Source organism: Manis javanica, chromosome 3 (genome assembly GCF_040802235.1).
Source record: "Manis javanica isolate MJ-LG chromosome 3, MJ_LKY, whole genome shotgun sequence".
NCBI classification, from domain to species: Eukaryota; Metazoa; Chordata; class Mammalia; order Pholidota; family Manidae; genus Manis; species Manis javanica.
Genome location: NC_133158.1, coordinates 50,502,876 through 50,524,938, shown reverse-complemented (window position 1 = coordinate 50,524,938; position 22,063 = coordinate 50,502,876). Strand labels below are relative to the sequence as shown.

The window sequence follows — 22,063 nt, the reverse complement described above, 5'->3', positions numbered from 1 at the left end:
TCCCGCGCGTGCCGGCCCCGCCCCCGAGGCCCCGCTCCGCGCGTGCGCCGTAGGCCTCTCGAGGTCCCGCCCCTGCCGCGATCCTCCGAGGCGGCCTCCGCTGCCCTGGCGGGTCTTTGGACGTGGTCGCGGAGCCGGGTGCTGTGTGGTTGGGAGGCACGCGGTCGAGGGCACGGGTCAGCACTCCCTGTTGGACACCGAAACAGACCGCTATTTAAATCCGCATCAGGCGTGTGATGAGCCCGGGGTTTGGCGCCTGGCTGAAAAGGAAACGTCACACTTGAGCGGCTGCTTCGACAAGCTTACACGGCACTGGCGACGTCCAGAGCTGGGGACAGCGCTCCAGGCCTCCTTCCCTCATCCCACATGGAGAACCCAGATAGGAAATCAGCACGCTGGCTCTGCCAGCGAACCTCGAGCACGCCTTTCCAAGCGTGGCCACTGCACCCTCCACACGCACACTGCAGTTACTGTCATGCCACTTTGATCCCAAGAAAACCATGAATAAATATTTGAGAAAAATATTAAGTCCATGGGCTAGAGCCTTTGAGACTTGAAAATATACTCAAATTATTAAATTACGACAGCAAAGTCCCGTTAAGGAAGGAAGGTGTCACGAATGAAGTTGATACAAAATTAATACCGTTATTTTGACATACCATTAGACTAAGCTTTATCAATAGAGTAGCCTGGCTTTTGCTGAAAGCAGTTAAGCAGTTTTCTTCGTGGAAAGAATTTTATAACAGAGGCAAATATACAGAAACAGTAACTAAAAAGGCTTTCAGAATATTCCCTTTAGATGTTATAGAATTGTCTCCACTGCGCAATAATTTTTCAAATACTTTTCAAAAACTTGATATAACTGAGCATCTTGTCTCAGCAGCAAAATGGAACAACTTGCTTTTGTCTTCCTTGACTTTGCTGAACAATTTCCAAGCAAACTCTGGCTTCAAATACTGGAATGGGTTTGTCCAACTGAGGTCTGAGAAAGAACAAAATTAAAATTGAACAACTTGCTTTTTTCTTCCTTGATTTTTCTGAACAACTTCCATGGTAACTTTCGCCTCATACAGTGGAATTGGCTCATCCAACTGAGGCCTGAGGAAGAATGAAATTATTAGAAATGTCAGGTCAACGGAAAGATGAGTAGAGCACATAGGATGGTAGGTGACCAACTGAAAATAGCTAGAGTTCAATTCCATTACTTTAAGTAATTCAAACAACCTTGTCCATGACTCTCTCTACTGTTAAAAGTGGTTAAACTTCGAAAAGGAAAAATGCCTACTGTGCCTACTCTTTTTGGATAAAGAGATCCACTTTTAAAAAATTGTACTTTTCCCCTCTTCTCATGTTAGGGGCTATTTCAAGTTGCTTTGGGAAAGGTGAAGAGGAAAAGCAATGCGTGAGGTATGGTGTGGCACGGAGTAAGGAAAAGCCAGGAGCCACTTGTACCTCAGGAAAAGCTTACTGGTGTACTACAATATACACTTTGAGAATAGTAAAGAACAGCTGTTTAAATGAAATAATAAAATATAGAGGCAACGGGTATACTGTGCAAGCTGAAAAAAAAATGGAAATGTTCACCTTATCTCCTTGAAAATAGGAAAATAAACAAGAACAATGATTTGGTTACTTAGCGTACCTAAAAACACCAGTTGATAACTTCTCCATCACATCTTTTAAGATACGTAGCTGGAAAGATTGTTAAGGTGGCAATGTAAAGGAGACAGTATCAAAAAAACCAATATGCAGAAGATGCTAGGCAAGTCACCTTTTTTTCCTTAAGTTTAGCACTAACAGTTCAAAATTTCAGCTACAGAAATTCTGTAAGCTGTCAAGTTTACCTCTCAAAAAGGATATGGAGAACTGATCTGAGAGAGGTGACGTAACAGAGCTGTAACTACTAAGGACAAGTGATGAAAGCAGCAGGCCTAAGCAATGACTAGTGTGTCCCAAATGGATGGCAATGGAATGGTGTCTGGTTTGCATTTTAGCACCATGGATACAGTATTTTTAATTAAAAGCAATTTTAGCATTTATGTCTCCTACTTTAGGTGCACATTTATTTACTAAACTGGCTAATAAGAGGCTCAAAATTTCTATGCAGTAAAGTTAAACTGTGTATGTGTGACATATATTATTAATAGAATAAAATTAAAATTAAAAAATATAGTCATTTAACTGAAATTATAAAAGGACTGAGAGTGTATGTTAATTAGTAGAACTAGAAAATTATTTATGGCATATCATTACACAACTGGAGGGAGCTGTCTGTGAAGTCACAAGCAGTAACTGGCCCATGTGTGAACTGAATGAGGAAGGTTGCACAAGTGAGGACTAAAGTCTGATCCAGGACTTTAGAAAATGTAAATATAGAAAATATGAACATAAACCATTTTAAAGTTTTTAGAAGGACTGAAAGAATACTGATTCACTTATTTCCATATTGTAAATTCTCCACTTTTGTTAATGAAATGGGCCAACAGTATGTGTATGTATATATGTATATGTGTGTGTGTGCATACACACACATAAAAATGTGTATTTTGGATTTTTGAAATTTAACATCATTTCACATATGGATGTCCATGGACTTGTCAACTAGGTTAAAATCATCTTTTCACCGGGTGGTAGGGCAACTGAGAGAATTAACACAGGCAAAACAGCCAGCCTAGCTTCTGACATGGCAAGATTCAAAACATCTTAACTAATGTTACTCTGAATACATGGCGTTCTCTACTGTTAACATCCCATGATATTCTTAATAATTACAATGTTTTTGGATATTTATGTTGCTTAAACTTTAAAGAATTCTTTTAGGCAGTTAAAAATTAAGTTTATTTTCTGAATTTAATAGGAGAAAGTAATCAGAAATAGTTTAAACTCATATATTCACTACATTAAGGATATATTCTGGTTTTGAAATGTACTCTTTAAAACTCAACATATACAGTGTATTAGTTAAATACTACTGTTTGAAAGCTCTGAACTAAGTCTGTCATTGCTACTAGAGTAGGCTGGCTTTTTTACACATCATAATTATACACATTTAACAGGAAGCACAACATTCAGTGGAGACTAATGTAAGGCTATGCAAGGCTCTTTCTTTACACATGAGTATAGTAACGAGAACTTATTTTTTAAAGAATTTCATTTTTAATGAAAACTTATAAAATTTTTACATAAACAATTTTACCATGTGCAGCTGTCTTCAAAATAGTCATCTTAGAAATAAAAGGCTTATTCTTAAGTTGACCTTGCTATTTCTTTTGGAAATGCTTTCATATTCTCAAGAAAACTTTTCATTACTTTTAATAAAACAAGAATGATTCAGTTTCATTTACCAGATTTGTCTTTGAGTGATTTACATTAAAAAAAAATCAAACCCATCTTCATTTAATGAAGAACTCTTAGCATTGATAGTCTTAAAAACACTCCACAAAGTCTAATTTTGGTAAGTATTCTCAAATGTTTTGCACAATGGCACCATCACAGGAATAAGGATGCATGCAGCCTCTCAAGGTGACATGTAATTTCCATAATGCCAGGTTAAAAATCAAGCAAAATCTTCCATCTATCTGTGGTTATCTGTCATTCAGAAATGAACAAGGCTGCCTGAATATGACTCCTGTCCTGCTTTCTTGCTGTGTCCTTGAGCATGTATTAACTTTTCTATGCTTCAAATACTTCACCTGTGAAATAGGGGTAATAACAGTACTTACACCTCATGGGGCTGTTTTCATGTTTAAATAAATTAATACCTACAAAGCACTTGGAACATTGCATGCTCGGTGAAAGTTAGCTGCTATTATTATTAGTTATTGCTGTCACTATTAAAGAACTTGATGAGAGTACTAGGTAAATGTCAAGCCAGAAATTCATATCACTAGAAAAAAGGATATAAAGGTATCTTCCCTGTTGTACATTTGACAAATTCCAAACTTCATCATTAAGGAAGGCCACCGTTGCTCCCTTGAGGAAAAGGCAATGACTATCTGGCGGATCCAACTTGGACAGAATGCATAAAGACTGATCAATTACTGTGAGTTGGACAACAGAAAGATGATTGATACCTTGAGCCAGAAAAATTTCCATGCAAATTAAATACTCAAATCACAAATAATCAGCACACAATCTTTAATAACAATATGTAAACTATAAGGTTTTCTTTTCTAATTCATTGTCCAAACTGATGGAACAGCTAGGTCAGGTACAAGGCCAATCTAAAGGTGATGGAGTGGTTGTGTGTGTGAGTTCATGTGTGTGATTTCTGGCTGCTACTTACCAGTCACGTTCGTTGTGAGGATGTCAGAAAATCAATGAAGGTTTAGTGTAAAGAATTAGAGTATCTGCATATTAACCATGATAAAAATATTTAATCTGAATTCTATTGAGAAATGTAACTGGCAGACAATATATATATACATACATAGTAAATTCCAATTTGATTAATTGGGAAATAGCCATAATTTTATATAGAAGTATTTTGTTAAGTTATGTTAACAATAATGTTTGTTGCTAACAAAAACCTTATTTGAAATACTCTTAAAATATTCAGAAGTCACTACTTCCTAAATAAAGGCCTCTACTAGGCACTATTTCAACATCTTGGCCAACATGGAGCTACAAGTTAAAAAAAGAGCTAATTATCTTTAAGTATAGGGTATAATTCAGAATGAATACTAATTTAGCCACATCTTGCCTCAAAAGACTTAGGCATTATTCTTTGTTAATTACATCCTTTTGGTGTAAATAGTAATGCTTTATTATTTCTCATAATACCTGCAGGTTTTCCTCCGTTGTTACCCAATGGCCTCCAACACCAAGAAGCGTGATGATATCATGTTTATGGGGTAGTAGTTGTAATTTTACAGCTGGTTCATCATCTTTACTATATAGTCTCACTTACAAGGGAGTAGTTTAAAAAAAAAGAGAAAGAAGAAATATGTTTTATAGCAATCTAACAAAAATTTATTCTTCAGACTAGTTCTCTTTACTTTTTAATATGGGAATGAGGAAGCATTTTTCTTAGAAAGAGGTAACACAATGTATTCAGACAGACACCTTAAAATACACTTTTTGCATTAAAACTGGCCATAAAATTTACTCTAGATTTAATTATAAATGAAATAACTAAAGATAAAAAAATCTATTTCCATTTGAAAACCAGGCAAGGTGACATAGCCCATAACTAAGTCTGATGATTTTAATTACAACATTGGGAGCTTTAATACTCTGGGAAAAGTTGACATACTTTGACATAATTATTGAAATCTTCATTTGAAAATTAATGAAGTTATATAAATTCACTTCCACTGAAAGATTTTTCTGAGTTAATTTCAAATACTGAAAATACTGGTTAAAAAGAATTGTCATAGTTGTACTTATCTACAGTTTTCATGATAAAGTATAAACTGTAACAAAGTAAACAATCCCTTCACAGGCTTGTGAAACTCATCCTAAAGGTGTGATGGCTAAGTGTGTACAGACTACGTGTTAGATAGATATTTAACTTTTGTAGTTCAACTACAAGAGTTCAAGGAAAGTAAAAAGAACAAAATTGTGTGTTTTCCAAATAGAGACCATAAAAGTCTTCATCCAATAGAGGGCAGCCATACTAGCAGAACGGACCGAGTAAACATCTGCTGAGACCTGAACTAAAGTGTCTATCTGGGAACCACTGAGAAAACTCATGTTTGTAGATTTCTTGTAGAGATATTTTAACTCAAATGCCTATACATTAAAGGTAACCATGTTCTCTCTCTTAGACAATGTTTACAATGGAAATAAAATGAAGAAGCTCCAATTTAAATTTTAAAAAGAAAAAAAACCCCAAACTAAACATCAATTTAATAATAATGTTAATAATTATTCTCTGGGTTATATATATTTTTTTCTGAAACTTATTCATCACACTAAAAAAATAACACAGACTACTGATTTAGGAAGGTACCCACCTCCAGCATCTATGACAATGTCTACTCCTAGGCCACCTGTTTCTTCTAAACAGCTTTCAGCAACATGGGCTTTCCCATTAGATACATCGATCACTCGGGCTGTAAAGGACAGGAAATTAGACAACTGTACTGTTCTCCATGTGATCAAACAAACCAAAGAAAAAGAAAAGCGTGTGTGTGTGTGTGTGTACATATATATATATAGTATATACACAATATATATGTTCTCTGAAATGAATAAAGTGGGTTAAACAATTATTGAATCCAAATTATACTTTTTTCATCTAACCCAATATTGGTAAGGATCAATTTAGATGAAGGGGCTGGTATATTCAATAAAATAAAAATATGAGCATTCTGTGGATGTGTTCCAAGGCTGGTCCATTGACACAGGGGACTATTTTCTCTAGCTAAAGAGTGGTTGTTGCCAGAACTGAGAATCTATAAACCAGAGATACAAGATTCAGGGGGTGGAGGAAGTGGGGGGAGGACCCAGGAAAGGGGACTGAAACACACAGGAAGGGCAGGGTTAACTCAGAAGAAACCTTTCCCTTCAACAATTCCATTCGTGCTTCCTCCCCACTCCACTCCATTTTCAATCTCTTCTCTTCCCCTTTTTCCTATTTTCTTCCTTTCTCCATGCCACCTTAACCTTCCTTCCATTTTTTAGTTATCTGCCAGAAGCATTATGTAACAGTGGAAATAAAAGGAGCTTTAAGGTTAGACAGGCCTGGCTTCAAATCCCATCCCAGTCCTTCTGGTTGTGTATTCTTAAGACACGCTACTAAACTCTAGATGTGGTTTCCTGCTTAGCCAACACAGGGCTGTGGGAGACTTAGGGTGGCACCATCCATCTCACACTCAGTAAATCTTACTTTCCTTCCTCCTGCTTCCCTTACACTCTGCTCATCCTTTTTTTCTCCTGTTAGTTTTTCCATTACTATCTTTTTCCTTTCCTTTTTCATTGTTTTCAGTCTCTGTTTTCATTCTCCTTTCCATATTTGTTGCTGTCCAGCTAGGTTCAATCTTTTCAAGAGCTCCTGTATCTCTGCCATGTCCTGTTCACCATATGCTCTATCTGACCTGTTACTGTGTCAGTGGATCATCTCCCTTCCTGGTGTATCACAGAAAATAGGCAACTTTAGAGGTATGTCACTAGGTAAAAGAGGCTGAGAAATATACAAAGTGATGCAAAAATCTGATTTACTGAGTGTAACCGGAGAGACACCAGATACTTTAAAGCTGTGTCAAAGACTGCCTAACTCAAACTTGGGGGAGTTGATAATCATGCGGCAAAGAAAAAAACATTAAAAAATGTAGGTTTAAAAAACACATAATTAAAAAATTAAAACTATCACTTAAGTAAACTTGGATATTTAGCACTGGGACTAAATGCATTTTAAGTGATTTTCATTTGGGATTTCATACTTTAACAGGTGCAGTTTTTAAGGTGATATCCCTTCAAAATTTTGTTTGAAAGTCTACTTACCTAGCGAAGGCCTGAGTCTTTCAAGGCGCTGCTTGTCTTCAAGGCTGCGTGCTGTGGCGATCACTTTGGCTCCTCTGTGGTGTGCTAACTGGATAGCTATTGTACCAAATGCCTGTGTGGAAAAAATTACACACTGGGTTTGCAGACGTAGGGCAGAGGCCGTATCTAACTTATTTTATGGTTGTTTAATTAAGTATAATACTTTAGTGCTACTTTAGTATATTTTTAAATGCAATCTAATAGAAAAAGAAGAAAATATGGCCAAGTTCAGTAGGTGAGACACTTTTTGGAAGGGGTGGTGGGAGGGACGTGTGCCACATGTTCCCCCAAGTCTAATCACAGCATGTCATTTCAGGATGGAGGGCAACATTCATAAACACAGCCTTGGAAAGAGAAAACTGGGCCTTTAAGGGCCTTGTCAGCATGATTTTCTAAGCAAATGATATAATACCTGTGGGAGTCTGGCTACCTCTCTTTGAAGATCAAAGCACCTCAAAAGCTCCACCCTTCTGCTGACCCGTGGGCTAAAGTTCAGGAAACACCACTGTCCTGATGTTGGACATCAGATTGAAGTAAGTACTGAAGACAGTTTCGCCCTTTTCTCAAAGTAGACTAAAAACATTTTCATCAACAGCCAGCTAGGTAAGAAGAAATTCACTCCAAGCTTTATAACATTTTTTGGATTATAATATTCTATTTTTAATGTATTTTCAGTGTCTTTATTTTTTTGATGATATATTTAATATATTTAAATAAGCACATTTTTTATCCTGTGGGCCCCATCTATAAATGCAATATACTTTACTAACATAAGTGTATGGGATATATAAAATGGGTAGAGTTTTGGTGTACAGCTTCAAAGACTTCATGAGTTATTTCAGGTTTGTTTGCTAGGCATGAAGAAAAAATGGCTTGTCTGCTTTTTTAATGCACTAGCCGATTCAAAATAACAAGAAACTAACCACACTAACTTTTATTTCCTACTGATGAAAGCTGTTTAATAAAATGGGAGTTTGGTAAAGAAATCAATGAATTAGCTGTTGGCAAACAATTATATTAGCAAATGGATGCCCCATTCCGTAAGTCTACTAGTACCTACACTTGCTCCATCCATTATCAGCACTGATTTTCCAGAAGACAGATGGGAAAGATAATGCAGGGCCGTATAGGCTCGTACTCCATCCCGAATAGTTCCAGCAGCTTCGGTCCATGTAACTTTTTCTGGTTTGTGAACTATCACAAGAAACAAGAGGAAACAATCAGTCCTATTAGTCCTGCCTCCTGGATCCGTCTGTTTCTCTCTCTTCACTCCCACCATGGCCTGGGCCTGGGCCTGTACCCCTATTGTCTTTCCCCTGTACTGTGGTTTCTTTGCTTCCATTCTTGCCCCTGTACAACCCACCCGCAAAATACGACCAGAGTGTGTGTCCATTTTAAAAAACACTTTATTGTGAAATCAAACACAAGCAGAAAAAGACATAAAGCATTAAGTTCAGCTGGATGAAGAGATATAAAGCAAATATATAAGCCATGACTGTCCTGGTTGAGAGTACAGCTCTCACCCAGCAGCCTCGTCTCTCCCACCAGAGGTCACCACCATTCCTTTTTTTGTTTCTTAAATCAAGATATAACTGGCATCAGTGGTCACCACCATAATTTCTTATTTGCCTTCATGGTTTATCACTCAATTATGCATTCCTAAACAATACAAATTAGTCTTGCTTCATTTTGGACTTCACCTAAATGGAATTGTACCATGTGCATTCTTTTCTATCTTGCTTTTTTGCTTAACATTGTTTTTAAGACATCCTTTTTCTTGTACACGTGGCTATAGTGTTTTCACTTTTGTTGTCTTATGGCACCCTGCCATGTGAAAACCTTTTCATTTGGTTATCTGTTCTCCAGCGAGGAACATTTGTGTTATTCTGTTTTTGGCAGTTATAAACAATGCTGCTAAAAATGATAAAAGATAGTGTTATGCTGGTGCATGAGTCTTCTTTAGGATGCTTGCTGAGGAATGGAAATCCCAGGTCCCAGGGTATTTTACCTTATCTAAAGTGACTGTATGAATTAACATTGCCATAGCAATGTATTAGAGCTCCTATTACTATGGACATTATTGTCAACCTTCCGGATTATCATGCATTTTTACCAATCATGCAGGTGTGTGATTTTTTTTTTACTGTGATTTTTAATTTTCTTTTCACTCACTACCAAAGAAGTTGAGCATCTTTCCATGTTTACTGGCTATCTAGAGTTCCTTTTATGAAGTACCTGTTCAAGTGTTTATCAATTTTTCTATTGTTATCATTTTCTTGTTGATTTACAGGTATTTTTTTATATATTCCAGGTGAGTCATTTGCTTGTTTATGTTATAAATATTATCTTTATGGGCTTCTCTTTTCAATCTCTTTAATGGTGTCTTTGAAAAAACAGAAGTGTCAGAATGATCTTTTTAAAAACATAAACATTCTAACACTTCTCTGTTTAAAATTCATCAATGACTTTCCATCGCACTTGAAAGAAAATACAAACTCCTAATATAGTTTAAAGATTTCTATTCTATATGATCTGACCCTGAAGCTGCTCCTTAATGTTTAATTACTTATTTTTAAAGTTGCACACTACATGTGATTTTTTCACAGTACAAGCAAACCTTCCTCATTTTACCTAAAATCAACTTTATAACACTTTTCATAGTCTTTACCAGCTCTGATATATATTTTTCCTCTAGTGGGAAATCAGAGGGCATAGCACAGGACAGTCAGCACCACACTTACCAACTAATAGTGCCATCTAGTGGAGAAACACTGTCCATGTGCACATGGCGATGTTCAGACAAACAAGGAGTTAACAGTAAAACAAACCAAACATCAGGTGGTATCACACACCGCATTTATTCCTTACCAAAATCTTTAAGACAGCTATTTCTATCTTAAAATATCTTTACTATCTTTACCCTCTTTTACTGTTTATGAAATGGGATTCAGGGTAATTAATTAATTAGTCTGGGGCCACATAACAAGTAAGTTTGAATGTCTGACTATAAAGCACATTTACTCTATCAGCACATGTTCAATCTATATGCAATTTACTTACATGGAGATTTTTGGGAACATTTTCCATCATAAGAATTAGGACTACTTATATTTTCATTAAAAATCCTAACAAGAAGTTCTTAAAATTCGAACAGGAATAAAACTAGTTAGATAGCAAAGGCTCTAAAACTGCATGGTTAGATGTGATTTAAATAAGAGATCCTTGCTTTTGTGTTAGATGCTCCACAAGTATTTGCGTTATAAAAACTAACAAAATAAATAAACAGCTATGTGTGAATTAACAGTAACAGTGTATCAGAACCAAAGAATTATTTCAACTCTACTTTAAGTCCAAAGAAATAATGTCAAAAATGTGTGCCAAATTTTGAATGAAAAAGTTTTATTTTTATTTTGACAGACAGGCTTGGGAACTGAAAGCAGAAGAGTTGGAATAATTACTCAATTTTTAACTCTTATCTTCAACATTTTCCAACAGGATCGATAAGACGTTTTGGGAAGAGTTGTTTGGAACCTCATTCTTTGGTTTGGTGAAAGAAAAGACTTATTTGAGGGTTACTAAGTGCTGAATTTTCATTAAAAAAAAAAATAGAATAGGAACTAAAATAGGAATCCATTAATCTTTCCCTGCCAATCTCCAGGGAACATACTGAAATTACTTCCTTTTTCACAAACCATTGGAGCTGCAGCAGAGCTCAGAGGTTATCTAGTTTGACATCCCTTTTATAGCCAAAGTAAACATGCCCAGGGTCTTGCCTGAAGGTCACACACAGTGGTCATTCTTAAAGTACTTATTTAAAGAAACATTTTACCGTATTTTCTTTCTCAAGGAATATCTGCAATTGTTTTCTCTATATATGTTCATGAATTTTTGGACTATAATCATGCTGATTTGTAGGAAGATAAAAGGTCATTTGTGTGGCTTCCCAGTCTTAGCTTAAGCTTTACAGCTAGGAAACCGATGTTCTAGTTTGCTTTTCTCCATTTGGCCCATTTTATCATCCTCCAGTATTTGGCAATGCCTAAAGGGATGGGCCTTTTAGTAGTGTGTGTGCTTTTTTTTTTTAATGTTTTACTTTTTATTTTGGTATCATTAATCTACAATTACATGAGGAACATTATGTTTACTAGACTCCCCCCATCACCAAGTCCCTCCAACAAACCCCATTACAGTCACTGTCCATCAGCGTAGTAAGATGCTGTAGAGTCACTACTTATATTCTCTGTTGCACAGCCCTCCCCGTGCCTGCCCCCACATTATACATGCTAATCGTAATGCCCCCTTTCTTTACCCCCACCCCCTTATCCCTCTCTTCCCACCCATCCTCCCCAGTCCCTTCCCTTTCCCATTGGTAACTGTTAGTCCATTCTTGGGTTCTGTGATTCTGCTGCTGTGTTGTTCCTTCAGTTTTTTCTTTGTTCTTATACTCCACAGATGAGTGACATCATTTGGTACTTGTCTTTCTCCGCCTGGCTTATTTCACTGAGGCGTGTGTTTTTTTAATAGTTAACCTTCTATAAGATTTAGTTAGGGAACTCAGTCAAAGTTCAAGCCTGGGAATCCAAATCAAAGGTTTTAATTGACTGCATAGTTACAAGGTTCTCAAAAGAGCAGGTCCAATAAGGCCCAAGAAAATCCTGGGGGCAAAAATAGTATAGTTTCTGGCGAAGGAGTCAGTTGTGGTTCTCTAAAGATATCTTACTATCTGCACAGTACCTATCTAAATAACTATGGACCAGACTTTCATTGCATGAAGTGACTTACTTATATGAGCCCCAAAAGACTGAGCTGCCACATACCCAAGTAATGCTCATGTACTCTAACCACGTCACAAAGTCCAGGGTCTTCAGAATCCAGGGGTAAGATTCCTGTCAATTAAAATAAGACACTTAAGGGAAAGAAACAATCTCAGTATGAATTCATCCCTAATGAGATGCCAGTGAGTATCCGTCTAAATTTTGGTCAGTGGTATTCTGATGAAGAGTCTAGGAATTACTAATGTGGGGAAGGGAGAGACTTTAGAAACATGGAAAGTAGATAGCTCATTTTCTTACATGAATGCTCTATCACCTGTACTCTTTTTCTCCTTCTTTCAGTGTAATGGTAAGGATGACTGGTGATGTACAGAGCCAAGTTAGAGTATTGTGAGCAGGGCACCTAGATTCATCATTAAATAGTCTCTGATGCCTTTCCACAGTTTCATTCTGTAAGATACCCCAGGAGACTTCCAATAAACTCCCATTTTCCCCTAAACTAGTCTAATTTTATCTTTGGTCTAATACAAAAACAATCTTGACTATATAGGGTCACTGACTTCTTAGCCAGATAAAAAAGATAAGACAGAAATAATAAATTCTCCAAGAAAATATGCGAATCAAAGGCAACACTGTAAAAAGCTGATGAAAATCTTCCTACAAATTTATTCTTAACAGCTTTAAGCATGCTGTAATGTTAAATATTTTGAGTTTATATGAATATATTCCTATGAATATTTGCACAGAGAAATGGTAATTTCAAGACTACCACTAAAGCCATATCTCATATGTTGTTCGACTGTCTCAGATACAGGTACAAAAGTATACATATTTGCAAAATAGCATGGACTCTGGATTAAAAAAACAACAAATGTTTCTAGTAAATTTTTACTTTTACAAGACTAGTAAGGGAGCAGCCCTGTAAAATTCAAGCTGGGTTTGGAGTAGAGCTTCTGTATTAGCGACATCAGTCAGTAGTCTTCAAGCAGATGCCCTGTGGCTTTTCTTGTCTCTAGAGTCTCCAGTCCAGCCACAGACTGGTGTCCTGTCAGGAAGGGGCTCAACGAGCACAGCACAATGTGTCATCTTTCTCTCCGTATAATGTTAGAGAGTCAAATACTGAAAAGCTTTAAATGTTCTGCTATTGAGAGCAGACTCCCAATTTTCTTGATCAATGGGTATTTGAGAGCAACTTCCCGAAATCAGGAAAGTATCTGAATATGAAGTAAAGTCACAATGAACATTAATAATTGTCTAGAAAAAAAGACATGACAGTAAAACAGATGAGTTCAAATAGCACTATTAACTGTAACTTACCAACAACTTCATCATCTGGTTGAAAGAATGTTACCTTGCTTCCGACTAAAGAGTGGAGAAAATTAATAATTAGTATTATGAGGTAATTAAGTAACTATTATTTACCTATTAAATCAAAAGGTCCACATGTTTATAAAAAGCCACTGATTCAGAGAAAAGGCCAAGAACTTCCAGGACATTGTAATGGTCTATAAGGACTATTGGACAGAACACTTCAAATCTGGATTGTCTATAAAATTTCTACCAAATCTGGGCCATATGGCTGTTACCACAGAGGACATCACTCTACTTAGCTAAGGATGAAGGATTAGAGGAAAATAATGCACTCCCCAGCTCCTATGACGATCACATTGCTTTCCACCCTTCCTGTGGCTAGCCCAATCTTCTACCTTTATTTTAGATGCAGAATCTCAAGACACTCCACAAGGAATTCTGGTTAAGAGTCACATGTAAAATTACTTTAATTTAGGGTTATGCAAATAAATTCAGACCAGTGCCAAGAAATTTTTTGGAACTATACAGAAATGATAGTTACATTTTCTCTGCACATAGAAAAATCCCTTACCATCATTCACAAATCTTTAGAATATTTTTGTTCAGTTACCAAGGGAAAGATGAGGAAAAAAACAAACAGTTGAAAGCCTATGTGTGTCCAGCATTTTGGTGTATTACCACATTTAATCTTCATGGCAAAACACCCATGTATGGTAGGTATTATTTATTCCTATTTAACAGTCAAGGAAACTGAGGTAAAGCAGTTAAGAAAGGAAGAAACCTGAAGTCTGGAGTGGCCCCTCTGGCTGGCTGTCAGCAGAATGGCCCCAGAGTTCATTTGCTGGTGCTCAACAAGTAACCCTAAGTCTGATATTCCTACACTCATGTCCTCTTTTTATACTTTGCCTTTTCTCTGGATCCCTCCTGTGCCATCATCCCCCAGTATTTTTGGGTTCTGATCCACTGTACATTTCTTTCTGTTCTGCTGCTGATCCCTCCCTCCTGGGATCATTCTGATTCTTGTTTCTTGGCTTCCTTCACACTCCTTTTAATTGTCACTTGAATAGAGGCCATGTTTGTACCTCCTCCATTTCTACTCTCTCTCCGAGTAAATTCATTAACTCTATGATTTCATATATAACCTACATGCTGACTGCTCTCCAATATGAACATTTCCAGCACAGATCTCTTACCTTTGAGCTTAAACTCACATAATTGCTTACTAGATATTTCCAGTGAAGTCACTTACGGACTTTGAACTCAACGAGCATAAATTTAAATTCACTATCTTCCTCCAGGTTGGATCCTTTTCCCTTGTCAATTGGTGCTACCATTTCATACCTTAAGCAGAATCCAGTAAATCACTCCTGGCTTTTATCTGCTCTTAATAGACCTGTTCCAGGCAATTATTAAGTCCTGCTGATTTTACTCACTCAGCATTTCTTGAACACACTCCCCTTCACCTCTGCCACTGTCTGGGCTATAAACTGTCATCTCGTTTGCTGGTTAACAATCCAATCGGTCCTCTTGCGAACAGCCTGGTTTCCCTCAAAACTACCCTTCCATATGGCTACTCTAATAATCTCCCTAAAACCCAATCTGACATGAGGCTCATTATGGCTCTGGCCCTTGTCTGCCCTCTGCCTCACTTTTGGGGGGCAAGGAATCAAGTGTTTATATCATCATTTAAATATTTTACTATCTTTAATTCTGCTATTTTTGAAGGAGAATTTTCTTTCCCAAATGTTTCTCTGCTGCCATGTCTTTTGCCTCCAACACCTGCACAGAACTTTATTTTGCTCCTGCAATACCAAATTCTGTAATTCTTACATGTATCATATTATTACTTGCATCTTTTTCTTTGCTCATGATATCCTCTCTGCTGAGTGTGATTCTCCTCCTGCCTGCCTCTTACTGTCTGGTTAACTTACCCAAGAAGTCCTTCCTGTTTCTTTCAGCTGGGTGGGGCACCTCTCTTTGGAACTTTCATAATAATCTGCTTATATGTGTGTATCTGTCTTCCCCTAGATAGTGAACTCCCTGAGGGTGGGGACTTTGTCTTAGTTATTTTCATATACCAAGCACTTAGCAAGTGCATATTAAATGTGGAATTAAGGTTGGGGTGAGGATTTAAAAATATGTGTAACTGCTGAATCACTGTGTTGTATACTTGAAACCAATATATTATTGTATACCAACTATACTTCAATAAAAAAAAATGTGGAATAAATCAATGAATGAGATTGACCATGTTCTGGCTATTATAATTCTTATTTTTATTTTCTGAGAAGAAAGAAGAGGAAATGAAATTATGATTTAGCTATATCCAAAGAAAACATTGAGAAAGAACAACAATTATAGATTAAAATCACAGGTAAAACTCAAACTCACATTACGTATTCATTCACTCACATATGCAGAAAGAACAAGCATATACCAATTGATCATGAACTACCTGTTGGCAGTGAATATGAAGAGTAGGTCTATTTACGTACAAATTATTTCAAATTCCATTCTGTATGTTAGGACCATTATTTACTAAATAAAACTTGATTTAAAAAAAATTTAAGGCAATCATAAAATCTTACTGGTTATTTCTTCTCAGAATCCATTTTTGGATGATCAAATCACTTAACTTTAAAATACTCAGTTTAGGCAAACTTAAAAATTGAATGCAAATGTGGTTATATTATAAAAATTTTGGCCCAATGTCAACTAAAACAAGTATGCTGGTTTATAAACATAAAAAGGACAACACTGATCATTCTACTCAATATTACTTATGGATTTAAATATGTAATCCCTAAATATTTACCAAACTGTTGTAAGTTCTTCAATTATAAAACACCAATTAAGTTCTATTTTCTTTTTAATTAAAAAAGGAAAACATTTATATATAATTATATTTTATATTTGAAGCAGTGTGTATAATGTATTTGTAAACCAATTAGTTCCTGTCTACCTTAAAAAATACAGATTTCTTTTACCTTAGAAAATGGGTATTTATATCTGCAAACTTACCATCTAACACAATTCCAGCAATTTCTCTCCCAACAGGGAAGAAATCCCTCTCCATCTTCATTTCTGCCAGAAGCTGCATCATGATAAAGGCTGTTTAATGTCAAGAATAAACCCTGGCCTCTGCTCATACACAAGGAAAGCAAGAGCAAAAATCAAACCACAGAAAGAGCAAATATGAATTCAATTTTTTGGAATTAAGACAGAGTAATAACTTCACAAGAACAGGTTTCTCTATACAGCAGAAAACCGAGTTTGCTGAGGAATTGATATGTAGGAACTGATATGTTTATGTTAAATGACAGTTGATATGCAGGATTTAGGTATGAGTATTATTATTCCAACCACCATTAACATCCTTTATTTAACATTTTTACTGTGGTACATATGAAGGGAAATTATGGTCAAAACACTTCTTGGTTGGCTAAACACTTTTACTAGCCACCTCAATCTGGAGTGGAGTTTGGAGAGGACATCATTCAATAAGGGAGATGTGGCCAATAAGAACAAAAGGTTCTCACCCCCACATCCTTTAAAATCATCTGAGTGTTTCTCACAAGTCTTGGGTTAGGGGGCAGGTAGGAAGAAGTGATGGATGTACATAAGGGAAAGTCCTGTATAATTTCAGATTGGAGGTTTTTTTTTTAAAAGGATAAATTATTTATTTTTTCAGAAATGAGCATTTGTTAGATTCTGACCAAATTAAGTACTTGACTTTTAAAGTGACAGAGTATACACAGATAAGACTGTAGCTCTTGACACACTTTTATGATACTACTAGAGATACAGAACTTATTTATAAATATTGTAGTATTTTAGGAGCAGTAAGAAAAAAATTGAAATAATTCTCTTGTATAGTTCCTTTATTTTTGACCTCCTGCATATACTTGAAAAGTCTCCTTTTCAGTACAAAACTTTATACTTTTTCTAAGATGTTCATATGACATTCTTATACATAACTGGGTGTTTTTCAGTCTGTCTTTTGTGCAGCTTTTACAGAGCTATCCTCATGGTTTTAGCAATTACATCCTATGTCCTTCACTGACTATATGCATTTTCTTACATTACCACACAGTTTTCATAACCATTATGCTTAATGGTTGGGCACTATTTCATTAAATTGATTTTACTATAATTTACTATTTCTTTTTGTTAGACATGGCGATAAATTTCCTAGACTAGGATTTTAATGGGTTTTTCATAGTTTTAAAAGAACACCTGGGAAGGGCTAAAACACAGAACTCTGCAGACAAGTAGTAGTAATAGTAGTAATATTCCTGGTGAAAGGACTTCAAGGCATCTCACTAATTCACTTCTCAAGTCATGTTCATGTTAGAGTTGCCTAATGGAAGTCTGTAATCTTGGTCCATATTTCTCTCAATGTGACTTTACTGCAGAAAACTTAGATTCTAGAATGCTGGTGACATTTTAATCCAGTAAGTTAAGGGTTCAATAAAACTACGGTATTACTATTTATAAAACTGAGTAAATGGACCTGGCTCTACTTATCTTGGCACATTTAACCACACTTAATATACTATTTGAAGACTTTTCATCTATTTCATAGTCAGTCATGGAAGATTATTGTGCAGTGATTGATTGAGGTTGGTGATGTGTGTGTGTGTGTGTGTGTGTGTGTGTGTGTGTGTGAGTGTGTGAGAAAGAGAGAGAGAGAGAGACAAAGAGAAATGATAATCAGTATATATATGAGCCCTATCTGAAGACATTACCTAGAAATACTTATACAATAGTAAATAAATTACTTGATTAGGTTTCTCATTTCTATTTTTAATACATTTATAAAGGTAAGTTCTTTCTTGGTTATAAGCCTTAGTAATTATAAATTCTTAGCCTTTCACAATGTAAAAGAGTTCATATTTTCATATAACAACATGTAATGCATGACTTTAACTAGACTAATAATTTATCTTAATGTAGGAATATACACAATTCACATGTTTTCACTGGCTGTTCTATTCTTCTAAGGATGCTAACAATTTCTTGGCATTCAGAAGTCAGTTATCATTATAATATAATTGTGTAGTAACTATACTATGAAACTCTCATTTGACTTTTAGCCAAAATAAAAGCACCAATACCTTTGTATTTATCTGGCTCAAAGCACAAGCTTTCACTTGAAGTTTTACATAGTTATCCTCTGTAACAGGAAGGTTCTCCTAGGACCAAATGATAATAAAATAATTATACATTTCTTTGAGAACACTGCCTTTATGTTGTGAAAGGTTTCATATATAATTGAACAAGATTAAAAAGACTCCAAATCTCTTAGTTAACTAAAAAATCTGTAAGTAATCATCTGATACTATGAATAAAAAAAGTAGAAAGGGAATTTTGGGATAAAATTTTTAAAAAGGTGTAGGATACTTATGTTGAAAATGCACTCAAAAACTGACATGGATATATGTGTAGGCAAAAAACTTAGGATAAGAAAGCAGAGCAACAAGTAATGTACTTTATTTCAATCTAAATAATCTCAAAGCAGAGAACCTTCAACACCTACAGGGATATCTTTATACATACAACATAGAGACTTTACTGATTTGGGAATTTTCTTAATGCTATAAATGAAGTTATTTAGTGTCATTTAACTTAAACTTAAACTTATTTAACATCTGTCTGGACATTTCAACATGCCCCATAGGATTCTGGGGTCAAAATATAAACTTAATGGAACTTAATTACCCTTCCTATTCTATACCCAGGTATAACTTTAGATGCAAAAATATTTCTCACTCAGGCACTTGATGTCATCTACCCATATTATTAAATATGGTGTCACCTCCCCCAAATAACCATATTCTACCACCAAATAATTAAAATGTTCTCGTTAACTCCAGATATAACCCCAAATTAGATCAAAAGCTGGCTAAGAATATCTACTTGCACTGCCCGTCTTATGGCCTATCACTGACGTAAACACAATATTCTGGGATTATCTTTTTAATTTTGGATTTGATAATATTTGATATTATAGATACAAAAATATCTATGAATTTGTTAACCTGCAGATTATTCTCCCTGAGAGCCAATCAAACCTCTTAGACCTTTATCCTGACCCAAAGTAGAAGCCAAGCTATTTGAGATTTAGACTCTGAACTGATTTTGTAGTGAAAGATTAACAGAAAAACTGGATTATGTTCATGATCCAGAAATTCTTATTATTACTATGAAACACATCTAGCACTTAGTTTTCATCCCTATGTATACTATGGAATGGTTTCGGCTTCTGCAAGCCTTTCAATCACCAACATATGAAAATTCCATCTGTTTAAAGTGATCAAACACTAGAGACCATTTAAGGCTTAGTGAATGAGATAAGTTTGCAAAGCTCAGAAATGAGTGTGGAAAATAATGCTTTTCTACCTTTTTCATTTCATACTAAGAGAGAATGTATTCTTTGAAATAGGGATATGATCTGAATATTCACTTTATTGTATTGTGGTATTCAGACTAAATTGAGTTACTTTGCAACATATAAGACTATCAAGGTTGTTGTGTTTTCCTAATATCTTTTATAACACCAACCAGGGGAATTAAAAATTCTTCTGTAGTAACTCTTTTAAAAATATAGTTATACTATAATATGGACCACAGTTTTCATATGGGAGTAAAGGAAAAGTAATTTGTAGAGTTTCATTTAAGTAATTTCCCCTTATTTAGTTCCACTCAGAGTAACTTAACAACAGATCATTTAAAACTGAATCTATTACATACAGAAAAGATACTATCTTGTTTCATTTAATGATTCAATAATTTTTCTTACCCTTTCTTGAAATACAAATGTTATTTCTTCGTTTGTTGAACTCTGTTGAAAATATAAGCCTTTCATATCTAAAAAAGGAAGAAAAAAAATACACATGAAATAAAAATGTCTTCCAGACCAAATGAGAGGAAAAATGGAAAATTGTGCTGAAGGCTAAAATGACAACTATAAATGCAGTATTCAAACAAATAAATTTAGATAATAGTTCTTGAAAATGATCAAATAAGACTATGCAATAATCTTGGGGTATGTGTCTTAATGAGAATGGGTTTGGAGTTCAACCTTTCACACAAAGGTGAGTATGTGCTTAATTTCACTTTGCTATTGAATAAAAATTACTAGATGCACTTAGAAAAAAATACTTATGAGAAGTAGAGAGTTCAATTTTAATCACCAAAGGTGCCATTTAAAGGTCTTTCAATGTCTTAAAAAAGACCATTTAAGAAAGGAAAAACTTACAGTTAAGAAACTTGTTGAAATTGTGGCCCTAATTCTTCTGTATCAGTTTATAAACCGTTTAATGAAAGTATTTAAACCTGTATTCTGTGGACCTCTTGAAGCATCTCTAAGGATTTTACAGATGTTTCTTAAATTTTCATAGTAATTATATGGCAAGGCAATTTTTTAAAATGGAAATTTTACAGAAGTATAAATACCCATAGAAAAATACACAGATGCTAAGTGGATAGCTTGCTGAATTTTATAAAGTAAATATGGCTGTATCACAGCAAGGAAACACTTTACCATGAGAACTCCAGATGCTCCTGTTGTGTTCCTCTTCTAGTCACTACTTCCCCTTCCTAAGGATACTTAATATGTTGAGTTTCAATAGCACAGATAAGTTTGGCCTGTTTGCAACTTTATATAGATGAAATCATACTCCTTTATGTCTGGTTTCTTTCTCTCAACATCGTATTTGTGAGTTTCACTCACGTTGTTGGCTGTAGTTGATCTAGATCACTTTCTCATTGCTCTACACTTACATGAATAAATTACTATTTATCCATTCTACTATAGATACTTGATTGTTTCCAGTTTGGGCTTTTGCAAATTATTTTATTAAGAACATTTTTGTACATACTTTCTGGTGAAAGTAGTATTGTTGCATTCATTTTATGGATAAGGAAACTGAGTCTTACAGAGGTTAAGGCACATATCTAGGTCTCATAGCACCAGCTGGGCCATGGCTGGGACATACGAGGTGCTACCCACTCCAAAGTTGTTTCTCTTAAAGGTTATATTTAACGGTTTTCTACAACTAGATTCTATATCCTTTAGTTTAGGGTAATTATTATAAAGAACTTGTTGAAAGAACTAGATACATAATTTGCAGGGCTCACTTTAAAATGAAAATGTGGGGAACCTTGTCCAGTAATTATTAAAATTTCAAGACTGTGACAGCAGAGCATTAAACCAAGCACAGGTCCCTGAGACTGCAGTCCAGTGTGACTGCACAGGTCCTACACACACAAAGCCAGCCTCACATGTTGAATCTTAGTGGATCTAATGGATTTACATGAGGGGCTTTTACTGATTGGTTCAGTAATGGTTGCTACTTTCTAGAATGTGATAATCAAATGCTGGAACTAACAGAAATGAATACACATTGAAGACATATATGTAACTATGTATGTAGTATGTATCAGCAAGTATATAAAAACAGGATGAGCTAGGTGAGATCATTAACTAACTC

The 22,063-nt window shown here is 35.4% G+C and overlaps 1 protein-coding gene across 9 annotated transcripts in view; it reads right to left on the bottom strand.

Annotated features, from left to right (window-relative positions):
* Window positions 1–54: 54 nt before the first annotated feature.
* The window catches only part of CRYZL1 (crystallin zeta like 1), a 29,062-nt gene continuing 7,053 nt past the window's right edge, over window positions 55–22,063 (bottom strand). Inside the window, exons 2-14 of one of the 9 annotated variants that reach the window (XM_073231410.1) lie at window positions 20,371–20,438; window positions 18,686–18,763; window positions 16,590–16,662; window positions 13,575–13,619; window positions 12,303–12,371; window positions 8,546–8,679; window positions 7,447–7,558; window positions 5,958–6,056; window positions 4,783–4,904; window positions 3,903–4,008; window positions 1,643–1,688; window positions 1,014–1,098; window positions 55–183 (exon numbers count right to left, since the gene is read on the bottom strand). In XM_073231410.1, coding sequence (XP_073087511.1) covers window positions 178–183; window positions 1,014–1,098; window positions 1,643–1,688; window positions 3,903–4,008; window positions 4,783–4,904; window positions 5,958–6,056; window positions 7,447–7,558; window positions 8,546–8,679; window positions 12,303–12,371; window positions 13,575–13,619; window positions 16,590–16,662; window positions 18,686–18,763; window positions 20,371–20,436 — 1,041 coding nt within the window. In that variant the 5' untranslated portion in view covers window positions 20,437–20,438 and the 3' untranslated portion in view covers window positions 55–177. Of the gene's footprint in view, window positions 184–620; window positions 1,099–1,642; window positions 1,693–3,902; window positions 4,041–4,782; window positions 4,905–5,957; window positions 6,057–7,446; window positions 7,559–8,545; window positions 8,680–12,302; window positions 12,372–13,574; window positions 13,620–16,589; window positions 16,663–18,685; window positions 18,764–20,370; window positions 20,439–22,063 lie in introns of those variants that run through there. The other 8 variants (XM_037014687.2, XM_037014691.2, XM_037014690.2 and 5 more) reach the window with 8 other exon arrangements.